The sequence below is a fragment of the Ammospiza caudacuta genome, chromosome 1 (assembly GCF_027887145.1).
Source record: "Ammospiza caudacuta isolate bAmmCau1 chromosome 1, bAmmCau1.pri, whole genome shotgun sequence".
NCBI lineage: Eukaryota > Metazoa > Chordata > Aves > Passeriformes > Passerellidae > Ammospiza > Ammospiza caudacuta.
Window position 1 is genome coordinate 147,119,068 of NC_080593.1, and position 26,026 is coordinate 147,145,093.

General features: G+C 40.3%; 1 protein-coding gene across 1 annotated transcript in view; it reads left to right on the forward strand.

Moving 5' to 3' along the window:
- Positions 1–26,026, forward strand: part of TG (thyroglobulin) — a 148,797-nt gene that overhangs the window by 111,057 nt on the left and 11,714 nt on the right. Inside the window, exons 42-45 of the mRNA XM_058804431.1 lie at positions 6,781–6,945; positions 7,742–7,909; positions 16,378–16,559; positions 20,602–20,709. Coding sequence (XP_058660414.1) covers positions 6,781–6,945; positions 7,742–7,909; positions 16,378–16,559; positions 20,602–20,709 — 623 coding nt within the window. The remainder of the gene's footprint in view (positions 1–6,780; positions 6,946–7,741; positions 7,910–16,377; positions 16,560–20,601; positions 20,710–26,026) is intronic.

Below are 26,026 nucleotides of genomic sequence, written 5' to 3' on the forward strand. Positions count from 1 at the left end.
ACTGTTATTGAAACCAGGAAACACTGATCAAATCCCCAAAGCTGTGCAAAAAAATTGGTAATTTCAGGAGAATATTCTTTCTCTTTGATGGGCTGTAATAGCAGTCTTCAGTTTAAAGGGTCAGGAAAGCACAAGGGAGCTTGATAAGATAATCAGTCTAAAGTACAGCTCCATGGTTACCCATGCCAGTTATATTTTATTGTTTAGGACCATCTTGCTTTCTTCAAATCACAAGGATGGGACATGCATGTCCATTAATGGCATTCACTAAATTTATGAACAGTGTGTCTAGAATTACTAAAATATCATGGATTAGGGGATGTCTGCAGGTGGGAATAGGCAGAGCCTTTTCCCAATTCTTCTTACTACCCTAAGTCTCAGGCTGCCTCTGACAGTCTTTGTGCCTTTATAAGAAATAAAGTTACCATTCTAAGATGCACTTGGGAATGGGACAGGTCTCAGACTTAGCAGGAGAGTTGGTCACACTTAAGAAGAAGTTGGATTTGCTTGATAGAACATGATCTGCTGGAAACACAGTAAATCTCAGACGCTGTTTGTATCGTGCTTGTAGAGGAACAGATGAGTTTGCAGTGAAGGGTGGTAGATAGAGTTCCCCATTTGCCTGTCATTTCTGCCTGTTGCTGGTGGCTGGCTGCTGCTGTGCAAGGATGAGAGCTGATTTACTCTTTTTGTGCATTTAGCTAATACCTTGTGTCAAATAGGATAATTGATAATTAGTGTTCACATCTAAATGGAAGAAAGTACTTGTATAAATTAAGTAGGACTTTGTATGTCATCTTAGAAATATTCATATCCTGTTATTCAAGTCACTAACCTGACACAGGCACTCTGTGAGTCACTTGTGAGAGGAGCATTGTCCTTGCAGGGCTGCCTCTGATGTCAGCAAAGAGGGGTTTGCAAAGGAAAGAAATTTTCCTTCTTCAAAATGTTATTTTTGATATAAGAGAGAGAATCCTTGCCTTCCTCCCATTTTTATATGGAAAGTACAGTCTTGTAGACAATTATGGAGGGAAAGATGTTTCTTTCTCAGTCCTCCCTTCCATTGCTGGACTGACCTGACCATTCCCTGTTACACCCCCTGTGCTGGTGTTTGCCAGGTGTCTGCCAAATGTCTTCTTAGCTGTGACATAGACTCCCTAAGCTGTTCCCAAAGCTTTCTACTTCTCCAGGCTCTTGAAGCCAGGCTTCATGAAAGCCTGGGAGAATGACATTAATGTCATCACATAGAGCCCTGCAGCCTTGGTATCCTGTAAGCACTGATCACTATGCAGAATTGGTTATCTAAGGAAAAACAATGAAAGACACTGAAAATCAACCCTGCAAGAAAGAAGCAAATAGGGTCCAAATTGATTCTGAAATAGTTTAATTCCAGTCTGTTAAAGAATAATCTCCTGAACTCTTTGGGAAAGTGAGTCAGTGGTTGTTTAGTTGCAGCTTGCTTATTTTTGCAGGAAGGAAAAACAGGATTTAAACAGTATCTTTAATCTGGCATCAGCTAAAACTGAAGGCACCCTCAAAGAGAAATAAGGTTCTGTTGGCTGTCCATGGAGTTATTATCCTTAAGCACAGACTACCAAGGAGAAGGCTGTAGTATCTGTTTCTCTGTGTCTCTGAGCCCAGCTTAAATGCTTCATGCAAAATCAAACACAAGCCATGTTTTAAAGGATAGGAAGCACTTGAGCTCAGCAGTCAGGAAATGGAAGAGCCCTGGCTATCCTGGAGGTCAGACCAGATGGTCTGACAGATACTTCTGGCTGGGAACTGTGTGCATCTGAGCCTGGAGAGTGCCTATTTTTAACAAATAAAATATTGCTGTGCAGCTGGCTCTTTTGGGAAAGTAGAATTCTCAGGACATTTCCTTGCTCTGACTGTTTGCATTAGATGTCTTTTGATCTCATTTTTGGGTGGTGTTACTGTAATTGCAGTTTGCATTGCCTAGAGCATGGTTCAGGGCACACAGAAAGCCTGCTCTGGCTGCAGCCATCAGAGAAACCCCCTGCACTTGCAGGGAGTGCGTGTGTTGAGGGAACAAGAAAGAATTTCATTTTTAAGTCAGTTTGGGAAAAAACATGAGATCGTGATGTGAGGAGAGGAAGCTGCATTTGGGTTTGCAGAGTGTGGGTGATAAAATCTAGTTCCCGTGAAGTTTCTAATCATTAGATGTGTTCTGAATAATTTTTGAAACATTTTGCAGAAGCGAGCTTCCAAGCTAAATGAGGAATCAAAAGACATTCAGCACTGCAGCTTATATGGCAATTCTCTTTTCCAGATAGGTTGTGAGGCAGGTACAGAGTACAGTGATAGCACTGTGGTGGGTTGACTCTGGCTGGACACCAGCTGCTCACTAAACCTGCTCTGCCCTCCTCAGCTGGCACAGGAGAGAAAATAAAGTGAAAATCTCATGGTTCAAGATAAGTACAGGGAGAAATCACCCACTGGTTACCAGCACAGACAGGGAAATTAAACTAATTTATTTTAATTAGTTTAATTTATTACCAATTAAACAGAGCAGGATAATGAGAAGTAAAGCATGATTATGGCCATCTGGGATTTTCCATTCTCACTCTTCCTCACAACACTGCAATTATTTCATTTAGGGTCCCTCACTACCAAAACATGGGCACACAAAACAAACAAATGTCCATATATTCTATTTAATCATCTCATCAGAACAGCAGCAAGAGCTTGTGGAGGAAGAAGTGGGATGGCCAGGATAGCACCAATGAAAGTTTTTTGAGCTCTGATGTCCCAAAAGAAAAGTTTGCAAGAGGCACCAGCCCCAGCTCAGCTGGTTACAGCCTGATAACAAAGTGAGAATTCTCACCATTGTGAATTGCAATATTTCCCGGTATTTGAATTTCTACTGTGTATCTGAGCCTCTAATATTGAAAAGAGAAATTAAGAAATGCTGGCAATGCTTCTGGTCCCTGAACTAAATAGTACCCAAGGCTTTGACTCCCATTTTCAATGCCATCACTTGTTCAGTAGGTGCTATTGCTCAACACTGTAAAGTTCCTCCTATTCCTATGAATTTTGGAGAGCAGTGTAAGGATGCTGTTGTGGGTTGTGTAAAACAGCTGCTACTGCTTCTTCTTTCAAACCCTTTCAACTGGGTTGATGTCAAAAATGTAAATGGAACTTCCTCTGTCTACCCTTTCCCCCTTGTTGTGGGTCTGTCTGTAAGGACAGCTAAAACAAGAAGTGTGTGTGGCTTCAGTTCCCTGTAAATCACTTCTAAATGATGCTCCAGTGATGACAAAGTGGCTATTGACTACAATTTTATTGTATATGTCATTTTTAGAGGTTCACTTTCAATAAACAACTCTGCTGGAACAGCAAAGATTTCACTTGTTAGTTTTAAAAGTGAATTTTTTAGCTCTTGTGTCCATGGGTACAGGAGAATTCTTGGAGAATTAAAAACCAGAGGACTAACAAAAAGAACACAGTGTTTGTTATTCTTGAGCTGATCTCATGATTTTTGGTTTTCTGATTCATGATTCTGTCATGTTGATGGTAATACGGGTGTCATGTAATGGAAACAAACAGGCCCTCCACTATTTCTGCTTCTGCCTAAGTAGTACTATTTTTTAAAGTACACAAGTCTTCCATTATTGGTTTCTGGGACTAATCACACAAATAAATTATAGTTTTATAGGAAAAGAGGGAACTGCTAAGTGAAGCTCTGTTATTCTCTCTGTCCTGAGCCAAACCTGTAATGTGAATTCAGTGTTTAGGGAAGATTTCTGTTTAATGTGAAAACTGCAAGCTCAAAAAAAGAAAGAAAATTAGTTCTAGGCAACACCAGCTTCTATGCTCACTTATTTTTCCTGAAGGATTTTTTTTTACAATAATGAAGAAACAGTGACCCTGAATTTTGATGTGCATTTGTAAAGTAGAGAACTGGTACAGTTTTGCTTGCATAACTTCTGCTCTAAGAGAAGTCATGTTTCTAAAGCCTGGAACATATTTTGGATGCACCTTGGAAGGAAACATAATGGTACTTTTTCTAAATACTCTTTGAATGATGCCTTGTGTTTCTCTATCCCCTGCTTCCAGTCCTAGCAAAAATTAAACATGGTTAAAAGTAGTAGATTCTACATCTCTTTCAAACTCCAAAGATTTGGTCTCTTTCAAACCCCAGATGCAAGACTTGCTTCCTGGATATGGCTGTTACTAAAAAAGCAAACTGAGAAAGTGGCATTTAGGTGGAAAATGGAAGAAAAAGTATACAGAATTAAGAGCAAAAAGAGCAAATAAACCTGTTGTAACCACTCACAGAAAGAAAATATCCACAGCAAGATTGAGGCTCCATCAAGCTCTCCTCCCCTCAGAAATGTATTTGCAGAAGTTTGGGGGTTTTGTTTTACTCATTGAGCTTTGACTGTACCTACTGCCAGCCCATACATGTCCCATGCTGTGACATGAAGATTTGCCTGCCCAAGCTTTTAGTTCTGCCCCTGCAGTAGAGAACTTGGGGGACACCTCTATCCAGAACCTTTGAGGTCTTTGTTTTGCTCAGTACATGATCTCAGGGCAATCTTTCAGGTTGTAGATATCTGAGACAGGGAAACTTTGCACAGCTTTTAAAATCTCCAGGAGGAAATGTGTTCAAAATCAAGCACACACAAGGATGTTTTGCTTGGTCCCAGTGAATTTTTGGATTCCATATATCATCTGATTTCAGTACTCTTTCCCTACCAAACTTGGCCTTTTAAGACGGCAACTTCAGAATTTCCACAGAAACTGACACTTTCAAAATTTGTGAGACTTTTGGAGTTTAGGGAACTGAAATCCTTTAATTTTTTTATTATTTTGTTTTAAATTAATACCATTTGGAGGTAATGCATACTTGATAAAGCATGCTGAGCATGTTCAGATCTGATGTGGAAGAATATGTTTGCCAGATTAGTACGTAAATATTGTGCAGTCCCGGGTTTCATTTTTCTGCAGTATTGAGTGGGCTCATAATTCCTTACTCCTCATGAAATGCAAGGAAGTTCCTTTTCTGAGTGAAGCTGACGTGGTGTGTTATCCCTTTCTAGTCTCATTCATCATAGCTCTGATGAACATGTACGTCCAAAGGCCAGGTTAAAAATACATGGTTCTCACTCCATGTGCTGGGAACCCACCCACAGACAAGATACTCTCATCAAAGATATTTTTTTTTTCTCACTCATGACCAGCTGAGTCAGTGCACCTAGTCAGCAGCTGGCAAATATCGTGCCTTACAAACACAAAATAGGCCACTGCAAATCCTATGAGAGAATAAAGTCCATTGCTCACTTGAGTTCTCATCTAAATTGAGTGCTGAAGTGAGGCATAACACCAAGTGGTGCTTATTTCTTCTTCTCTAGTTCTTCAACTCTCTAAAACTCAAGATGGCTCTTACAGTGGCCCAGATTAGAAAATTAGGTTTTTCTTTTGCTTGTCTGCAACCATTTTCATCTCAATCATTAAGATAATAACAGTGCTTGTTTTCCAGATCTGTTAAAAAAGAAGAGAAACCTTTCAGGAGGGTAGTATCACTGGAAATTCTGCACGCAGTGAACTAAAAAGATTGTCTCTACTCTCAAACCCAAAGTACCTCTTTCTCACTATTTTTAGAAATCAATTTCTCCAGTTGTGAGCAATGGAACCCCATTAGTATCAATGGCTCTGCTTCTTTGAAGTATAAAAAAATCTCATGGGTGCTGGCCAGGGCTTCACAGAGTTCTTTGGGTTCAGAGGTTTGAGACAATTTCAATTTAAAGATTTGCCGATTGGTTTTTGTTTCTTTTTAACTTGTAGTAATGCTTTGAGCAAATTCAGTAAGAAGTATGTTAACCAGTTCAATAGATCGAGGTCTATCATATCATGCATCTGGGTTGTGGGGTGTTTTAGAAGACAGAGCTAATTTTAGCAGCTATTATCAGTAAACTGATGCAAATGTTTGGAAATTAGTCATTGGAACCATGTCAGAGCTATTCCAACCTTTCTGTTCTAGGTCAGATCTTATCAGATTTAAACTAATTCATCTGCATTTGCAACAACTAGTGTTCATGTTTACTCAAAAACGTTGTGCCATTCTTTCTTGTGAAGAACATTTGCTCTGTGGGCACAGCTGTAGCAAGAATACGGAGTCTGGGGTAGAGACTGGAGCCTGTGCTCTCGTTTTGATCTTCATGCTCTGGTTAATCTTCAGCAGTTTCCTTTTGTTCCTAATTCCTCAGTTCATAACACTTCCAGACCCTCACTGCTCCCTGTGCTAGTTATCCTTGGTTTCTAGCTGAAGTTGATTTACCCTCACTGTGAGTACTTAGTGCTCATTTGTCCTTGTACCAGCATTGTCCCAAGGTAGAAATAGCTCTTCTTTATGGACATCACAGCTGCTCTCTGTTCTTGTTTATCAGAGCTTTGATAAAAATCTGTTTTGTCTTCTCTTGTAAGATGGGGTCTCCATTTCCTCACATCACCTTCTTTATATCTGTTCCAGTCCTAATGTTTCTCCTTCCACCAAGGTTTTCAGAAAGATTTGTGATGTGATTTGGTTAGAGACATAATATAGATACTTAGAGCTTTTCCAAAATAACTGTGGCAGAGCTGGAAGCAGCCTAACTGACCCTTCACCCCTTTGCTTTGATCTTTAGAACTTGCTTACTTTAATACGAGGGTTTTAAGTTCTACAGGTGGAAAGATTTTTCTTCTCATCTTTTTTACCTGCACCAGGGAACCAGGTGTTCTGACAACATATATTGACTGATATTGTGGATTTTTTTCTAGGGAGGCTCAGCTTTTTCTCCAGCATCCATAATTACTACCAGGAGGGCACAGACCCAAGCAGCAGCCCTGGCTGAAGATGTGGGATGCCCTTCATCCACCAGTGAGGAAATTGTAGCCTGCCTTCGTCAGTTGCCTGCCCGTGTCCTCAATGATGCTCAAACTAAGGTACAACATAGCAAAGCAAATGCCATTGGCAAGAAATCAAAAATTTTCCATTCACACAAAGCTGTGAGAGAGAAACCATAAAAAATAATTTAGTCTGAATCCTTGTGAAAGAGGAACTGGACTATTTTTGGTGGAAGGAAGTTGTCCATGACATCCAGCTCTGAGCTATGAATAATCACAATTTGATTCTCCTTTAGACTAAATTCCTTTTGCACTGCTTTAATCATGTCTTCTGAAATAAATCTAAAAATTGTTTTTTCCCTCCTTTCAGTTCCCTCTAGCCTGCCCCTGGGTGTTACTCTGCTCAGAGTCAAATGTCTGCAGCTTTAATAACAGAACTTACACAGAAAATGAAGTAGGATGGGATGTCAGTGTTCAGTGTTTGAAGTGGGAGGCTTGTGAAATCTGCAGTATAAATAAATCTGAGATTGATCCTTTACCCACAAATTAAAACACCCACCTGCAATAAATTTTCCAATGAGGACCACCATGGAGTCAATCCCTAGTTTAAAACAACATTTCTATGACTATAAGACGATCATTTCTCTTGGCCTCTTCAGTTTGTTTCATCTACTGAGACTGTCAGCAAAATCATTGTTTCCTGCCAATGATGAGTTTGCACTTGTATTACCTGGCCACTTGTTCACTTGAAGGGAATCAATCAGTTGAATTAAGCATAAATAAAATAGAATTTAAAGGGTAAGCTGAATTAACTGCACAATTATTGTTGGTTTGTTTTTTTGGTTTTTTTTTGGTTTTTTTTTTGGTTTTTTTTTTTTTTTTTTTGCCAACATAGCTGCTGGCTATAAGTGGCCCATTCCAGTACTGGGGTCCAGTGATGGATGGAATTTACCTCCAGGAACCTTTGGCTAAAGCCCTGCAGCGCCCTCAGCTTCGGAAAATAGATCTGCTCATTGGAAGTGCTCAACAAGATGGTCTCATCAGCAGAGCCAAGGCAATTAAGGTAGGAAGACACTCACTGGTAATGAGCTGATGGCATCACTGTGATTACAGTAATGACTGTAATCACATGCAGCCTGGAGAGATGCTTTTTGATTTCTACAAGTTGTGAATTATGCTCCACAGAAATATGCAAATGCATTGCCCTTCTCCAGCCACTCTTGGTCAAGATGACTAATGACATAATAATATGTGTTGATTAATATTTCTGTGGGAGATACAAAATGGTAAGAGACCAGAAGTGATTTAGCATTTATACTCTACTGTCTTTCAAATCCTATTTATATTTTAATCTCAGTAGTATCTCACAAAGATGAAAGCAACTTAACTATAAATTTCTTCACTGTGCAGCAGGATTAAATCAGCATTTTGAGGTTTTTTAGCAACTTTTTTTCCTTTTGTCTCCTAGAATGCATTTTCTTGTAAAGATGATTCTGAGTATGGACTAGGTGTTATAAGGAGCAGCACTGGCCTCATGTGTGGTCTCAGGTTTCCGGACAGAAACTGGTGAAAACAAAAAGAATTTCATCCATGCTATACTGTCTGTTGCTATCTTGCAACAGGAGTGTTGCAATACTTCACCTCTTAGAAGGCACTGAAATGCCGTTTCCAGGTTCTCTTTGCTGGTAGCCAATAGTACATAGACCAATTTAATTCAGAATTAATGGCCCACCTGAATTAAAGTTCATATTACTTGTTTACACTCTGTCAGAAATTTCTTGCTCTTTTTTCATTTCTTTTTCGGAATCAATTTCAAGAGAAAGTCATAAGAGAAAGGTACAGAAGACATAGTGTGATGCTGGAGGCCTGCAGATAATAATCAAGGCCCTCTGAGAGTGGAATAAACCTCATTGACCTCATTATAAGTCCTGTGATGAAGACAAGGAAGTGAAATCTTTCCTTTACCACTATTTCTGCATATGACAGTTGTCTGCAAAATTGAGATGAAATTCCATGTTGTATTAAAAATTTTGCAACAAATCGTGGTGTTGATGAAGGGCACGAGTGCTAAATCCCACTGTCAGATTGAAATGAAAAGAAAAACACTTGCAATTGAGAGTTCAGTAGCAAAATGTTGCCTGTCCAAAAATAAAACTGGAAATATCTTTTTTTAATTAAAGGCTTGCAGAAAATAAGATTGGAAGGGAACTCAGTTAGTTGGGGCAACTCAACTGTAAGAAAGGATCATATCTACTGATGGCTTTTTAAAATTTCTCTCTATTTCTGTTTTCCTATGGCTTCAGGCTTTTAGGACTTAGGGGAATATGAATGCCTTGACCAGTCTGTATTCCTGTCTGGGTTGTTTTCTTAAAGACAAGGTTGAAGTTTCCTGATTTCTCCCTTGTCAACACAGTTAGGGTATTAATTGTTTGGAAGCTGTAGTGCTCCTTCCATCACTGAGCTACTTATAAAGATGCAATCTCCAGGTCCTCAGCAGCATTTCTGTGTGCTGGCCATGACCATGTATGGTTGCAGTCAATCAGATTATGAAGTCCTGAACAAGCCACAGACGTATTTAGCTGCAGCGACAAAATCTAGTGCAGATGGTGGTTGTACTTGGAAGTCTGTACGCCATTTCCTCTGTCATAAATGTCATGAGAGATCTTTAACCTGTGCTAAATGTCCTCTCTCCACAACAGACCTCACAGAAGGATTTGAGACAATCCACTCTGTATCCCAATCATCTTCATAATTAATGTTAAGGGTTCCTTTGAGGTAAATCTCACTTGTACCTCTCTAGGAATGGCCAAAGCTGATTTTACTGGTACACTAAGGAGTGTGGGAAGGCTTAGCTGATGGACAGAGCACTGAACTGAACTTGGGAAACCAAGGCATAATTACTAGTTTGGCTTTAACTACAACCTAAGTATTTCATCTGTTCTAAAAAGAGGGAAGCAAACCTCCCTCTTGAGGTGAAAATTCATCTATGGCTGTGCTCCTGCTCTGCAGAGAGAAGATCTCTGGATGTATTTCAGTGGGCAAACACAGCTGAAAGGTGCTCTGGCAAGCCTTTGGAATTGGCCAAGTCCTAATTTCCATCTTCTTTAAGATGGCTGATGTCAGTGTAGACAGTGCAAAGAGTGAGGGGTAAAAACATCTTTTACCAGTTTCTGGGAATAATTGTGCTGGGCAATCCTGTCAAGGATTTGTTCTATTAATCCTGATTTCTCTTAGTACTGATCCTGTAAATGGTAAGGAGGCACTTTGAGCCGTTTGGATGTAAGCAAGCTTGAGACATAATGCAAATCTTATCACCTTAGACTGAAGTTGCATGCAAGTGTTATAAACTCTTTGCACTCTTCTCATAGAAGTGAGAGTGAAATTCTAGGCTGCAACCAGACCAGAAAATGGAAAATCCAGTTGGCACCATGTTGTTCTGTGGGATCTCAGTGGCCTTGGGTTGCTCTGAGTGTCTCTCTGCTCCCACTGCAACACTGTGCTTGTGCCTATTAAGGTCTTTGCTATGAAAAATGAAATAGAAAGACAGAAGGCACCACTTATGTGCTAGCAAAACATTTATGTTCGATTTGCTTACAATTAAAGGCTGAGGTCTCTCAGTGATGTTTGCAGCAGAGAGCATGCTCATGAAGTGTCCATTTTATGGCATTCACTGAAATGCTTATTCTTGCGAACTGAGCCAGATTCATCACTTCCTGGAGCACTTCCTACTCATCCCCAGTGCAGCAATTACAAGGTTGAAACTAAGTGGGAAACAAAGCAGAGTTTGTTAAGGGAATGGCAAGTGGTACCATAATGCACTATTATGGACATATGGAGTGGGTAAGCCTGAACCCATTGACTGCAATTCCCATGGCACACCTTCAGGGAATATTAGCTTTGAGCAGTCATAGATTAGGGCAGCTGAGCAGAAATCTCTAGAAATGTTGATTTCAATTCCCAACTGGACAAAAATTTTATCCCTGTCCTATAATTGATGGTCAGGTGGGAGCACCTAATGGCCTTAAATTTATGGATTCACTCATGCTGCTCTATGTCTGTGTTTATCTCTGTCTGAATGGAGGTCAGTATAGCCCACTCTGTGTCCTCCATATTTTAAACACCTACTATGTAATCTCCACATTGCAAGGATTTGAAAGACTGAGGTTGTATTTCATGTGTTTCCTTTCTTTTTCTCTCCCTCCTTAGTACAATCTAGTTGGATGCAGAACCCAAATCCAGTACATAGGGCAGTGGGTAGATAAAAATCTAGTTTATTTACCTCATGTAAGCAAATGGATCTGTGCAGAACAGAACTACCATCCTGCAATTTATTGCAGTCAGTAATTCCTTTATGGAGAAAGGTATTCAGCAATACACAACAGGTGGTAGATATATGTATATTTGTTATAATAACCAGGAAGAAGTGTCTCCATAAATGCCATCAGTGAGGAGAATGGGCTGAACTCTTTACTTCATATTGAAATTCGTTAAAAATCTTGGAAGACTCTGCTGAATGGTGGCAGGTCTTTCACCATCTTTTGTGACAGTGTTTGTTAAAACCATTTAAGGCCTAAGGTCTGTACATACACTTTTAGCATTATCACCATTTCAGTTTGTCAAAAAAGTACATTTTGCCTCTTGAAAGATGTAAATATTTGATCTACCTACTGCTACAATTTCTTTTTAAGTAAAGCACTGGGCCAGTTCTACTCATATGTTCCACAAGCTATCCTGCAGCAACAAGAACAATAAGCAGTATTTAACCCATTATTTAGGTAATGCTTATGATGTTTTTGAATAATCAGAAGAGTAGAAAGGAGTGCATGTGCTGCCTTTAAATATTTTCTTAAATAATTTCTTAGAAAACTGGACTATAACTCTAAGCCAATTCCTAAGGCTTTTTAAAGGTTAGCAAAATGTAAATTATTTTATATGATGTGCAGCTGTTTGTATTAATGTGGTAGCAGCTGTTGTATCTACTATGATTTCAAAATTGTTCCTTGGTCATATATTTTCCAATGGGAACATATGTTGGACATGGAAAATCAGTTGAACTGAATCAGTTTCTGAGAAGTTAAAATATTTTCTCCTTTTCATGTTTAATGAATTTTATTTTGAACATATTGCTTTGGTTTTGGCTATCATGTTTAAGTCGGATGTTTAAATTATACTATAGCCAAAGCAATGCTTGAGAAATTGTTTCAGGTTGTGCTATTTCAGTGCTGTTTGAGGGATGAAAATTCTTACCATCTTACAAATGCTAGTTCTGTTTATCATCCATCTCTGCCTGTTGACCCCTCTTTCATCTGAGTCAACACGTCTTGATGGCTCCATAATATTAAAAATTATTGCTGAGGAAACTGAAAAAATGCAGAGTTTTGGGGGCATTTTGAAGACCACTGAAACCTATTTATAGGCACAGGTAGTTTTATAGAATTGTAGAACAGAATCATGTAATACACTGAATTGGAAGGGATCCTTCCAGATCATTGAGTCCAGCTTATGTCCCTGCACAGAACAGCCCAAGAATCACACTCTGCCTGAGAGCATTGTGCAAACACTTCTTGAAATCAGACAGGCTTAGTGCTGTGCCCACTTCCCTAGGGATCCTGTTCCAATGCCCAACCATCCCCTGGGTGAAGAACCATTCCCTGACATTTAACCTAATCCTCCCCTGACACAACTCCAGGCATTCCCTTGAGTCCTGTCACTCTTCACAAGAGTGAAAAGATCAATGCCTGCCTGTCCACTTTCCCTCACAAGGAAATTGTAACTGCAATGAGGTCTCCCCTCAGTCTCCTTTTCTCCAGGCTGAAGTCACCTAGTGACCTCAGCTGCTCCTCATATGCCTTCCCCTCCAGACCCTTCACCATCCTTGTGTCCCTTCTTTTAATGCTCTCTAGAAGCTTAATGTCTTTTTTTATTGTGGTGCCCAAAACTGCACAAAGTCCTTGAAGTGAGGCTGCCCCAGTGCAGAGCAGAGCAGGACAATCCCCTCCCTTGCCCTGGCAGTTCAGTGTCATTGCCAAACTTCCTTTGAGTTCTGTGCCCAGGTCATTAATGAAGGTGCTGAAAAGAGCTGGGCTGAGCATGGACCCTGAGGAACCCCACTAGGGACCAGTCACCAGGCTGCTTCACCCCATCCCACACCCTTTTGGTGCCTGACCTGTTATTCAGATGTTCACCAATCATGTATCACAGCTACTCAGGTGAAAGCTGGACATTTTGTCCAGAAGGATTTTGTAAGAGACAATATCAAAAGCTATGCTGAATTCCAAAGAGATTACATCTATTGGCTTTCCCAGATCATGGAAAAGTTGGTTGCCTTGTCATGAAAGGAAATCAGGTTTAATATGCAGGACTTTCCCCTCATGAAACTGTGCTGACTGAGACCAATGGCAGTGGTGTCTTTCAGGTGTTTTTCAATACCTCACAGAATAATCTTCTCTATAACTTCACCAGGCACTGAAGTGAAATTGACAGGCCTGTAGTTTCCTGGGTCTTCCTTGTCCTTCTTGAAAACTGGGACAATGTTCACCAACTTCCAGTCAGCTTGGGCCTCTCCTGATTCCCAAGACTGCTCAAAAGTCATTGAGAGAGGCTTTGGAATGACATGAGCCAGCTCACTGAGGATTCTCAGCTGAATCCCATCAGATCTCTACAGATCCCTACAACTCCCTGTAGAGTTGTAGGGATCCAGCTGGAGCACAGATCCCACACAATTTCAGAGTCACCTGGGAGTTCATCATTCTCACAGTCATGGTGTTCCAGCTCAGGGCACTGAGGCCCTCATGGCCCATCATCAGTGTTGAAGTCAGAGGTAAAAAATGGATTGAACATCTCTGCCTTGTCCATGTCCCTCTGGGAGAACTGACTATCTTTATTCAGGAAAGGGTCCATGCTGTTTCTACGCTACCTTTTTTCATTAATATATTTGAAAAAAAAAGCTTTTTATTGCCCCTCAATTTCCTGGCAGTTTCACCTCCACTTGAGCTTTGGCCAAATGAATTCTCTCTCTACAGTGGCAAGCAGCATTTCTGTATTCTTCCCATGTCACCTGACCTTGCTTCAGCTGGGCCTATACCTTTCTTTTTTGCCTTATTTCCAAGAGAAGATCCCTGTCCAGCCAAACCAGCCTTCTGCCTCTTCTCCTTGACTTCTGACATTAAAACCCAAGGCCAACCACACTGAGTCAGATCAAAGGGCTGCTCAGCACAAAATGCTGTTTTCAGCAGTGGTTAAAAGAGGCTGCTTGTAAGATTAGAGTAAGCAAATCTGATACTTCTGGTAAAAGCTCCCCAAACCTCTAGCACTGTACAGCTCAGGGACTTCCTATCCTAAACTGATCCTTCTGTATTTAATAACTATCAAATTATTTTGGTTTTAATTTTTTTCTTACTTCAAAAAATCATTGATGAAACCTAATTTTCACCAATTTTTGCCATTTACAAAAACATTTGGCAGAGAGTTCGTCACCTTAACCATATGTTGGTGTATGATGATCCATCTCCTTCTCTGTAATTTTCAACCATAACCTTTATTTGATACTTGATCATTGATGAGAAAGTGATGGATAAGTTCCTAGATTACATAATCAATACCCTAATGTTTTTTCACTTTGTTTCTCTCTGGTTTAAGTATCTATGACAAGAGTAGAACAAGTTAACAAATCCCTTTTAAAAAGCTAACATAATGAAAGCACTTCATGAAAGTTTCTTGTATGGGTTGATTCATACACAAGAGATTGGGCTTTGCTCTGCTACAGAAAAGTATTTTTTCTTGCACACAACTGCTAACCCTAGTCTTCAAATGAGAGATTCTTAATTAAACAAAGCAATGCCTCTGATGGTTAGTCGGAACCCAAAGTGATGTGTGTCAAAGCTGTGATGGAGAAATTGCTTTTGAATTCAATGAACTTGCAGTCAGGTCTTCAGTGAACATTTTTCTGCAGAAGAATATGTGTCCTTTCTGGTTTTAAGCTGAATGATTTTGCAGGCAGGAGTGCTGTGCAGTTTCATATGTGGCATTTGTGCACATGAGGTGACGTGTCAGGAGTGAGCTCCCCATCCTTTTTGGAGTACAGCTGTATTACTGAAGCTGGCACCACATGACTCTTTCACATTGCATGGGCCAAAATCCAGCAAAAGAAGAATCTATTAAAAATACAAGGCAAATTGCCAAGATCTTCATGGACCTTGGGATACTTGGTAGAGTTTTCAAATCCCTCAAAGTCACTTATTCAAAATGCACAGAGTGTTAGAATACTAAGGACAAACTTCACCCTCAGCACATAGGAACTTATTTTCCATCTTTAGTTTCTGTGACTCTACTGAAAAGGTATAATTCCATCTGTACTTTCTGTATAGGGTTGTGGAAAGACCTTCTAGCAGCATGATGAAAACCAGCTGTGGGCCATCAAAATAATATATTAAGTAAAGCATCTACAGTAACTAAACTGGGCAGACACTGGCCTAGTTTGCATCAAATAATAGGGGTGGTTTGACTGCCCAAAATAATAGAGGTGGTTTGTTAGATCTTTTTCTCTGGGGTTCTTATCCAAGTTTCAACCAATATACACCTGTATAGTGCCCTCTTTAGAACTGACTTGATGCACAGAAAAGTCCAGGGTAGATTTTTTTTTTAATGAAGTTGTTTTGTTTCTGAAATTGAAATAATTTTTTTAAAAAGTGAAAACTTTCAATGGATAAGGTAAAAAACTTCCTCAAAAAAAGATGTGTTGAAAAATTCCAGCAGTCTTTAGCTTTGGTAAAAATATATTTGACTACAGAAGTTTGGCACAGAAGGTGGTCCTTGTGACATAGGCCCTTTGCTCTGGGAAACTTGCCTTTATGTTAGGAAAGGTCACAGATCTCAGGAAAAAGGGTATTTCCCTGTTGGTTTCTCTGAAAGGCCCTAAGAGTTATGAAGTTTGAAGATCATGGCTGTTCCCTGAATTGGGAGTTGAAGGAATGGAATTTCTCTTCCAGGTCTAAGGCAGATATTATTCCAGAAGGGACCTAAATATGGAACTTGGAGCAGCCATGTTCCTTTGTAGGTGTTCCCAGAAGAGGCAGAGGGACATAGCCATGAAATGGCCTACATGAAAGTTCTCTTTCTGTAATTTTCAAAGGAAAAGAACAGTAATTCCTTCTCTCCCCTCTAGTTTTCCTTCATGGAGATCATCAGAAAGGCAGCACTGGACAGACCTGCAGTGGAGGATTGTCCCTGGGAACTCCTTCTGTCAGAGCCAGCAGGATTTCTGTACTATTAGAGATCCATTGCCACAACTTGGTACCTATGATTTGGACCTACTAGATCAGGGTTTCTGTACTATTGTGTGTCCAGAGGAAGCCAACATTTCTCATTGGTGACAAAGCAAAAGTAGGACTGTCCCCTACTCAATCCCCTAGGAATCAGAGATCACAGCAGAGAGGACTTGTTCCATCAGAGGGAGATCTGAGCCTACATTGTTCCTAAAAATTTTATCTTTTGGTTTTGTTTCTGAATTCCATGTATGCACTTTTTTCTCAGAAATTTGAAGAAAGTCAAGGAAGAGCCAACAGCAAAACAGCCTTTTATCAGGCTCTGCAGAATTCTCTAGGAGGAGAAGAGTCCAACTCGTTCATTGAAGATGCAGCTACATGGTATTACTCCCTGGAACACTCAACTGATGATTATTCTTCCTTTTCCAGGGCATTGGAAAATGCCACCCGGTAAGAAAGTTATCCTAGAACAACTGTGTGATTGGAGTTGAGCAAGACTTGTTTTGCTTATCTAAAGTGTGCATTTATATTCTGAAAAACTTGAGAAATTCTTATGTAAATGAACAGAAAATGAGGAATGTGATTTCATTTTCTCTGACGTTTCCAATGTCATTGGTAAACAAACATTGAACTGATTTTTATGCCTTGTGAAAGTTTGACATGTCATTCTAGAACTGGATATTGAGTTCAGAGTACTAATACTTCTTTTTGCATTTTCATGTCATAGATGTCTGGGTTGCTTGCACACTGTGCATCAACAGTTCCTTGAGTTGTCTCATCCCTGTGACAATAGAATTAATGGTCTGCCTTTTATTCCCAGTCTCCTAATTATACAGTCAGATACTTTTTCCTGATGGTAAAATTTGAAAACTTCAGCAATTGCAATGATATTTTTTTTTAATTATGAAGCCTGCAAAATACATTTATTCACAGTGTCAGGCATGACTTGAAGCCATTTCCTCTTGCTTGTTCCTTTGGAGAAGAAAGTAATCATCACCTCACTACAACCTCATTTCAGGTAGTTGTAAAGAACAGTAAAATTCTTCCCCTTGAGCCTTTTTTTTCTCCGAGCTGAACACCCCCAGCTCCTTCAGCTGCTCCTCATCAGACTTGTGCTCCAGCCCCTTCCCCACCCCATTGCCCTGTTCTGCACAGGCTCCATCACCTCATGCATGTCAGCAGAGGAATGAGCAACTTGCCTGCAGTAAATGCACTGCCATCCTTTGCATTGAAACATTGTGTGAACCTTTGGGAGGTGGAAGTTGAAAACTTCCTGTTTTCTGCCTCTGAGCAAATTCGGGGACTGGACGTGTAAGTGGAACAGATTTTCCAGAAATGATTCAAAAAATTATTTCCCTATTCTTGTCTCTGCTTTATGAGCAGATTCATTGTGAAAACTCTTCACTTTTCAAATGTGATGTAGCTTATAAACTGGTGACTTGAATCCTAATGGGCCTGTCCAAGATGTTCCACCTGTGTTCTGAACTGAGACATCACAGCTATAGGCTCCTGGTGTCTGCACTCTCAGTGTTTTCTGTCCCACTGTGAGCCTATCCACAACATCTCAGAGACAGGATTTTCTTTTTATTCCTCCATCAGAGCTGCAGAATGTTGCTCTGGGAGAGCCTTAGGGAGCAAGAGAGGAGCAGGAGCCAAGATTCTCTGGGAAACATCTGATTCAAAAAGAAGACAGTCCTTTCTGGGGTGGTCCAGGTGTGCTGGTGCACTGAGGTCATGGAGGAAACAAGCCAGAGGGTTGTGGGCTGAGCTTTGTGCCATTTATCAACTCACACATCTTGCCACATTTGTCCTCCTTTGTAGCCTTTCCCAGGGATGGGCCTCCCATCACCATGACACTGGGGCCATTGCCTGCAGTGCATGCACTGTGGTTCGTGGGCATCAAAGCCAGGACTTGTCTTGTCTCCTTCTATCACCGCTGTTACCCCTGGGGGAATATTCTTTAGATCAATGATGTTTTAATTCATAATAAACCACTATACAATTTACATTTTAACCATTCTTCCCACCCAGAGAACCCTCTATAAGGAGCTGTTATAACACAGGGCTGTCACATTTGATCACTGGCATTCAGCCCAGGGCTCAGTGTGGTGCAAACATTGACTTTGCAAAGCTGCAAGGGCTGGCACACCACATATTTCCAGCAGGAATGGGATACACCTCACATTTCCAGCAGGAATAGGATACACCTCACATTTCCAGTAGGAATGGGATACACCACACATTTCCTGCAGGAATGGGATACACCACACATTTCCTGCAGGAATGGGATGCACTACTCATTTCCAGCAGGAATGGGATACACCGCATATTTCCAGCAGGGATGGGATACACCACACATTTCCAGTAGGAGTGGGATACACCACACATTTCCAGCAGCAAAACAGGATACACCAGCAGCTCCGCAGGCTCAGCAGCCTCCTGGGTATAGGGATTATGCTGCTTTATGATATGAGGCAAATACCTTGGCTAAGAAAATAAGTGAATTGTTTATTCCTGGCCAAGCAAAAGGATGAATAGTGATACAAGGGCATCTGATAATACTTTACTTCAAACACTTTGAAAATTACTCCAGCTACAGCGGAAAGTGAGGTGAAACATTAGGTACAGAATGAGAGTCACCTATATCAGCATATAGGTGATATAGGAGATGCTATATCAGCATCACATATGTGGTGGAGAAAACAGGTTTTTTGATGTTTGGTTGGTTGGTTTGGTTTCAGGTTTTTTTCTACTTGGTTTTATTTCTTTATAACAAAAAACTTACTACCAGCATAGATGTATTAGCCAAGAAGAGTTTTATTTAAGGAATTAACTGCTAAAGTTTTAACAGGATTACAAGGTGTGATAAAGCAACATAAGTGGTTGTTATAAACTATATACCTTGTGTAGATTTTGTGGTTTTAAAATAATTCTACTTTTTAATTTGTTTTAGCTGCAATTTTCTGGTATTTTTTCCCAAGTGTAAAATTAGTTTAATTTTAATTTTCTTTCCTTTATTTTCCTTTTTAAAACTCTGGTATTCCATGCTTGTCAGAGACAGGCATTTCATTTTTGTGGTTACTATGCATTTAGGGTTTTTTTTCTACTTCCTTAGAATAGCTGACTTTTTTCCTGCCCACAGAACCAACTGAGAATCCATTTTAAATGGTGAAATGTAACTCAAAGCATTTCTTGAGAGCTATTACTCTCCCCAGACTCCCTGGTTTTCAACGACCATCCGCTCCTCTAAAGCCCCATGCTGACAGGCATGTGAAGAGCAGTAATTTTTATTTCATTTGGGTGTTGTCAACCATAACTGTCAAAGAGCCCTGTGGTCAGTGAGCCCAAGGCTTGTGGTCTCACAGATGAGCTTAAAATAAACTCTGCTGAACCAAGATAGCTACCCAAACTGTGCCTTTCATAACCATACCAGTTAAAAATAGCAACATGTTTTCATGCTTCTCTGATGCCATTTGTTCTTGCACCAGTGGTTTCTTATTTTGTTTTTCAACCTACCAAGTCTGAAGGAGAAGCTGCTGTTTCAGATTCACTAAACTGAGAATTGAAACCTCCCAGTTCCTCAGCAGAAATGTTTGTGTGCACTCACCTAGGTAAAGGTATATAAACACCCAAAGCACGTGCTGAGTCCTCAGGCACAGGAAGAACAGGGAGTGAGGGTGCATGTCTGTATAATATTGCCTTGAGGAATCACAGGGAGATTTATTGCAGTCAGGTCTCCTCTTTTCTTCCTGCCCCTCTTGAACCACTCATGTTTCTTCCAGCTACTGCTCACCCCACCTGCCAGCCCCCTTCTTGGGGCAAAGGAAGGTAGGAAGGTTTGGATACATTTTCTTCACTTGTACCTTTTAGACCTGGTGTTAAATTGACCATTTGACTTCCTCTTGCACTTTTATTGGTTAATCCTTCCCTCCCAGACATATTGCACCAGGAATTCCATATGGATGAGCTCTGCAGGTTATCTTCAAAAATGGTCTCTTACCTCTTCCTGTTCTGGAAACTCTATCCAAGAAATCACACAGATACAAATTCAGAAATTATATTACTGGTCCTTAAACCAGGAAATACATAAGACTTCTTATTAGATGCCATCACAACCTAGAGATGCCAGAAAGAACTTTAAACTACTATAAGCATGATTCCTTATAAACTATAAACTAAACTATAAATCCCCTTATAAAGTGGGATTGGGGTTTTTTTTTTGCCAGGATATTTCTTATGTGTCAGATCTGGTTAGTGTTTACTATCATTGTTCAGCACTCCATAAAACAGCACTTCTAGAGAATTCTAAGTAGTTCTAGTCTTGTAGAGGGTGAATATGGTTTCCTTCAGTTGATTTGAAGACAGAGATATGATCTGGTTTGCAAAACTGAAGTAAACTATCAAAACAGAGAGAGACTTGTTGCTTGTGAGGGTTCTTCCCTTTTTTCCTTTACACAACTGTGTCTGTTCTCTGCTCCTCCTTTTTTGTCAGTGACCAGTTTATCACATGTCCCATCATAAACATGGCGAGCTACTGGGCTGCTGCCTCTCAAGGAAATGTCTTCATGTACCATGTACCTGAGAGCTCCACACAGAGCAGGTAAGGAGATGGATTTTATTATGTTTCTTGGATTTAGAGTTTGTAAAACCAGGGCTGACTGCTTGTGTATGCACTGTGGAATACATGAATAGATGTAGTTATGTCAAATAAACAGTTCAGATGAGCAAAGGAGGGATTGGTCTCTAATAAATTCTTTACCTTTACAGAAATGTTTTTTCTGAACTGAGGCGCTTCCCATTAGACATCTAAATTGAGTTTCCCCTTTCCAGCTTACCTACCTTGACCAGTTCCAAAGCTGGCCTTTCAGATTCCTACTCTGCATCTGATAAACCTCCCACAAAGAATCAGAATTTGGTCCAAGTCGTCAGGAGTCCACGGCTCTCAAGATAAATGGGGTGTCATTTTCTAATTACTCAACATTAATTCAACACTGCCCTTTTTTGAGGTCAGTGCAGTTGTACTCCAGTTGTACTGACTGGCCTTCAGTGTGGATGAGCTCAGGGATTTATTCCTTCCTGTGCCAGCACTGTGACTGCTGTTCTGCAGACAGACTGTCTCATGGGAAGAAAAATATTTTTGCACACAAGCATTGGTGGACTCAGACTCTGTGTCATCCTTCATTTTAGAAGCTTTCTTGAAAGACTGTCAGCAGGACAAACTGTATTATATTTTAGGCAGAAAGGCCTAAGTGGCTGTGGGAGATGCAATGTCTTGTTGGGCACAGAACAATCTGGTAGGCAGAGGCCTTTCAGGTGACCTTCCCTGGCTTTATTTTAGACCCAGCCTTTCACAGAAGGCAGCAAGAGGTGCTGATGTTTGCAGGCAGTGGTCAGCACTTTGGGCTGCCCTGTGACTCACCAGAGTGACTCCTGCTCTCACAGGCCTGGTGACCAGAAACCGCAGCGACAGTCACCCCTTCTGTTCCCTGAATCCTCCCACCAGGGCAGGAATAAGCACACAGGGATGCTTATCCTCATACTGTTTCCTTATGAGAAGTCCATGCTTGTTCCCAGCCCCCTGGACTGCCTCTCACCTCTCTCCAGGAGGGCTTTTTGAGACCTTTTCCTTGTTCTCAGGCTTCCTCCAAAAGGGCTCAGGGGAGGGATGGTGGATTGCTACTGGCACCATTTGATCCTGTGAAGTTCCCTGCAAACTGCCTGGGTTTTTTCCCTTCCTGATAGCATAATGAAAAAGCAATTGAAAGAAGCCAGCCCAGATCTAGGTTACAGATGAAGGCCATTATGCTGTGGTAACACAGGCTTGCTTTCTTTTTAACTGAGAAGTTAATCCTCAGGGAGCCGTTATTTCTCTGGCAGCTCCAGCCAGAATGTTCACAGTGTTCCATTTGGCTACTGATAGGCCCAGATAAGTGATTTTTACAAGGCTCCAAACAGGGCTGAGAGGGCTGAGCTATGGTATGCCAAAAATCCAGCCACACAAAAAGAAAAGATATGTTCTCAAATGAGCCAGCAAGTTTTTTCTTGCTTTGGAGAATGATAGTGACCCAGCCATCTACGATTAGATCTTATTTGTAAGTAGATTAAATAGTACTTATACAGCTTAGACTCACTGGCTTTGAGGCAGTGATTTTGAATTGATAAGAATTTTCTCTTCCATCCAGCCCTAATTAAGATTTCTCTTGTGCTGATGTTATTTAGCTCTCCTCACACTCTTCTGTGCAGCAATAGTTTACATAGCATGCAGCTACACTTCGTAATTATATTTATGTGGACAGTGGTGTTCTAGGCTAATTACTTTAACTTTAGTGCAAAAGTTATTGGTTTGGTTTTACATAACTCTCTTTAAAAGAACAAACAAAGCCAGAATGCTGTCTGAACCTTGCAGGAACATGAGGCAGAGGCTCAATTGCCTTAAGTTAAGCCACTTGCATGGAGAAATGCCCCAACTTGATATGCTGCATGGCATCCTTACTCCTTTCATCTTTATTTATCCTTTAGTGCCATTAAAATAAATGCTAAAAAAAGGCTTGAAAAGCAAGCACTTTAACAGAAGTTGCAGAATTCAGCTTGCCTATGTATGAGAGGATCTCATTTGTTACTGCAACGTGTCTATTTATGAAGTGATACCCTCATTTTCCCCAGGGACCCCACATGAGGTCCTCTGCTGAATACACTGCAAGTATTTTTAAATATTGTCATTCATTCATTCATTCATTCATTCATTCATTCATTCATTCATTCATTCATTCATTCCTAAACTAATTTTCCTTTATTCTTCATCCCACTTTTGCCATGTCACCCTCTCTGGAGCATTCCCCCTCCATGCAATGGAGGTGCATTGCAGCCCCACTCATGACAGTGCTTTTATGCTGTTGAGGGAAGGAGCTTCAAATGGGAGAGTGACTCCTAAAAATGGGAAACCATCAAGAATCTGGAACAAAAAAAACCAAAAGTTCTTGGGAATATTATCAGCAATTTATCTTACCAGACTAAAACCAGTGATATCCATGAAACAGCTTTCGAGTAGAATATATAAACTAATCTTGGGGAAAGATCTGGCAATCATGTCTCCAACTTCCACAAGACTTCTGTAACCATTGGAACAGAGTCCTGAAAGTTCTGAACTTCTTATTTGAAAACTGTGACTCCTAGGGGGGAAAGCAGAGGCATGCACTCTCCCAGATAAGCTACACCCTAGGCTGGAAGGCAGGACTTGTGGGTGTGAACTTGCTCAGCAGAAGTGAGAATTGAACCCTGCAGACATTCTGTTAAAGGCCTGAATAGCAGAACCCTGTTACAGCCATTTCTTTGTGTTAATGAGTGCAATAGCCAAAGTATTATTTTTTCACATGGTAGCTGTGTACAGGGCATTCTGTGAGTGCACACATTAAATAAGATCTCATTCTTTGTAGCTGGAGGAAAACCTCATTGGACATTCCTATCACTCATAGGCTTTTGACAGAATAATGATTTCTCAATCAGTTTGCTGAGACATAACCCTTCACTTCTAAAAATGGGAATTTTTATAGTGTTATGTCCATAGGGTAACAAGAAAGATTAAATAATGAGAGTTTTTTACTTTGGTGTCTAAAATGTTCCTAAGAAGTCAGTTTACATGGGAGATAGACCTTGTCTCTTTGTGTTTGCAATCTGTATCATAAATATGATGATAATATAATTATATATAATCTATAATAATTGCTAATGGTTACCTCACAGTGGTATTGGAAAGACTACATTAAAATAATGTTTAGATAATTACAACACTGGAAGACTATTTACTCTTGGACAAAATATTCTGTCTGGGAAAATAGCCATTCACTAATTAGATAAGGCACCCTATAGGAACACATTCTTCAATTTTTACTTTGTCACCTCTCTCCTACTTTATGGGTCTCCCAAAATGTAACAGAAAAGAGAGTTAAAATGTAGGGATGAAAAAAGTACTGGTATTTCCTTTTGTTTCACTTAATAACTAACAGCAAAATAAACAAGAGGGGGGCAGAAGTCAGCCAGCAAAGACAGATTGAACCACAATAATGCAAAGTGGACAAAAAATTATTAAACAGGGAGGAATTTCTGCCAGTAAAAGTAAATTAGCCAAAGTTTGTCTCTTAGCTGGATGTTTCTAAAATGCATACACATACACATATACATTCAAGCTTGTGTAGATACAAGGGTAGGGTTAAAAAGCCTGCTCTACGTTGATGCCTATGACATATGTGGAAAATCACATAAAACCATGAACTGACAGTTTTTGCATAAATGAATGGATCTTGCAGAAAGCAAAATAATATCTCCTTCCACGTGGTAGCATTCTCCTGAGCTTGGCATGACACCATGTCTGCTTTAGTCTTCAGTTCCCATTTGAATGAGGAGCCAACTCCCACATTAATAATCTGTGGTAAAAATATATACATGACCCAGCTGCCATTTTCTCACTCTCTCTTTGAGAACACTTAGGCCTTGGAGTAAACATTTATTCTAAACAATGTAGGAGGAATCTGACTGCTCAGCACTGCCTGGGATTAGAGGGGAGAACTGGAGGATAGCTTTAGGTATGGTAAAGAAACGTGTGATAGGAGAAGTATGTTTTGACAAGGATAACATTATTAACTGTACAAAGATTTTCCTTGTTAACCCTTCCAGAGGTTTCTGGCTGATTTTTGTGTGTTATATTGAAGAAGCACCTCTTGCCATGTTAGCACAGTTTCCAAGTCACATTGTGGTGCTAAATGTTCTGTCTTAAAGATGGTGGTTAAAATTCAGTGCTCTGCCCACTGAAAGGGGCTGATCATCATCAGCAGCAGGATGGAAAAGCATCAAACTGAGACTTCATGAGGCTTTATCTTGTAGTCATTAACATGACCGTAATAATCATCATTAAAACTTTTCTTGATTTTGCATGGAGCAGATTTACCCAAGGTTAATGAGCTGCTACCTTTTTTGAGTCTTTTTGGTCAGGGCTGTCTTCACCTCCTGGCCATGCACTCTGGTGTGTGTTAGTGTGAGTTGTTAAAAGGCTGCTGTGTGCCAAGGCTCACATAGTTGGCTGGGTTTTGGTGACACTTCTAAAGATTCCTGTAACTGAAGGCGAGAACTCCTGACTGATAAAACAAAAAATGTTTGTGTATAAGCCCATTCAACTATGTGAAGTATTCTTGGTTTCTGTTTATTATGGATACAGCAGGAATTCTGGCTATACTTAATATCTCTTTAATTAAAGGAGATTTTTCTACTCTTTTCATTTCACAACAATGATATCATATTCTTGTCCTTTAATCCATCCACTACTTGCTGTCCACTTGATGCTCTCCCATGTGAGATGATGTGATACCAACACCCCACAGGCTGGGGACACGGTCTAAACTGGGTGCTGTGCAGGCAGACAGGAGAGTGCCTCTGGGCTTCAAATAAATGATCTAAAACCAGAAGGCAAATAAATTACAAAATGCATGTTGCTCATAGCTGGGCAAGCACCACAATTGCCTGTGTCCACTTGCTGCAACAACAGCAAGCTCTTGTCATTGTGCTCTCTATTCCAGTCTCTACTCCCATCCATCCCCTAAAAGCTGTTGTTTTGGAAGTGCCTCTCATTCCTTTGGCCTTATCCATTGCTTTGTGCCAGCTGCAGCTATGAAAACACTGTCCCACTGATACAGCCACATCATCCCATTCTCAACTCTTTGCAAAGTTTCTCTGCTTCTAAAGGCTTGGGGTCTGGACAATTTGTTTTTTCCTCCCGTGAAGTAGTTTAGAGACCTTTGTAATTCAGTAGATTTTCCAGATCTTGAAAATCAGCAATAAATATGCAAAGGCAAAGTAGCCAGCTCAGAAAAAGCAGAAAACATCTTTAAATGAACCAAAATTCAGCTGAAAGACTCAGAAAAAAACAA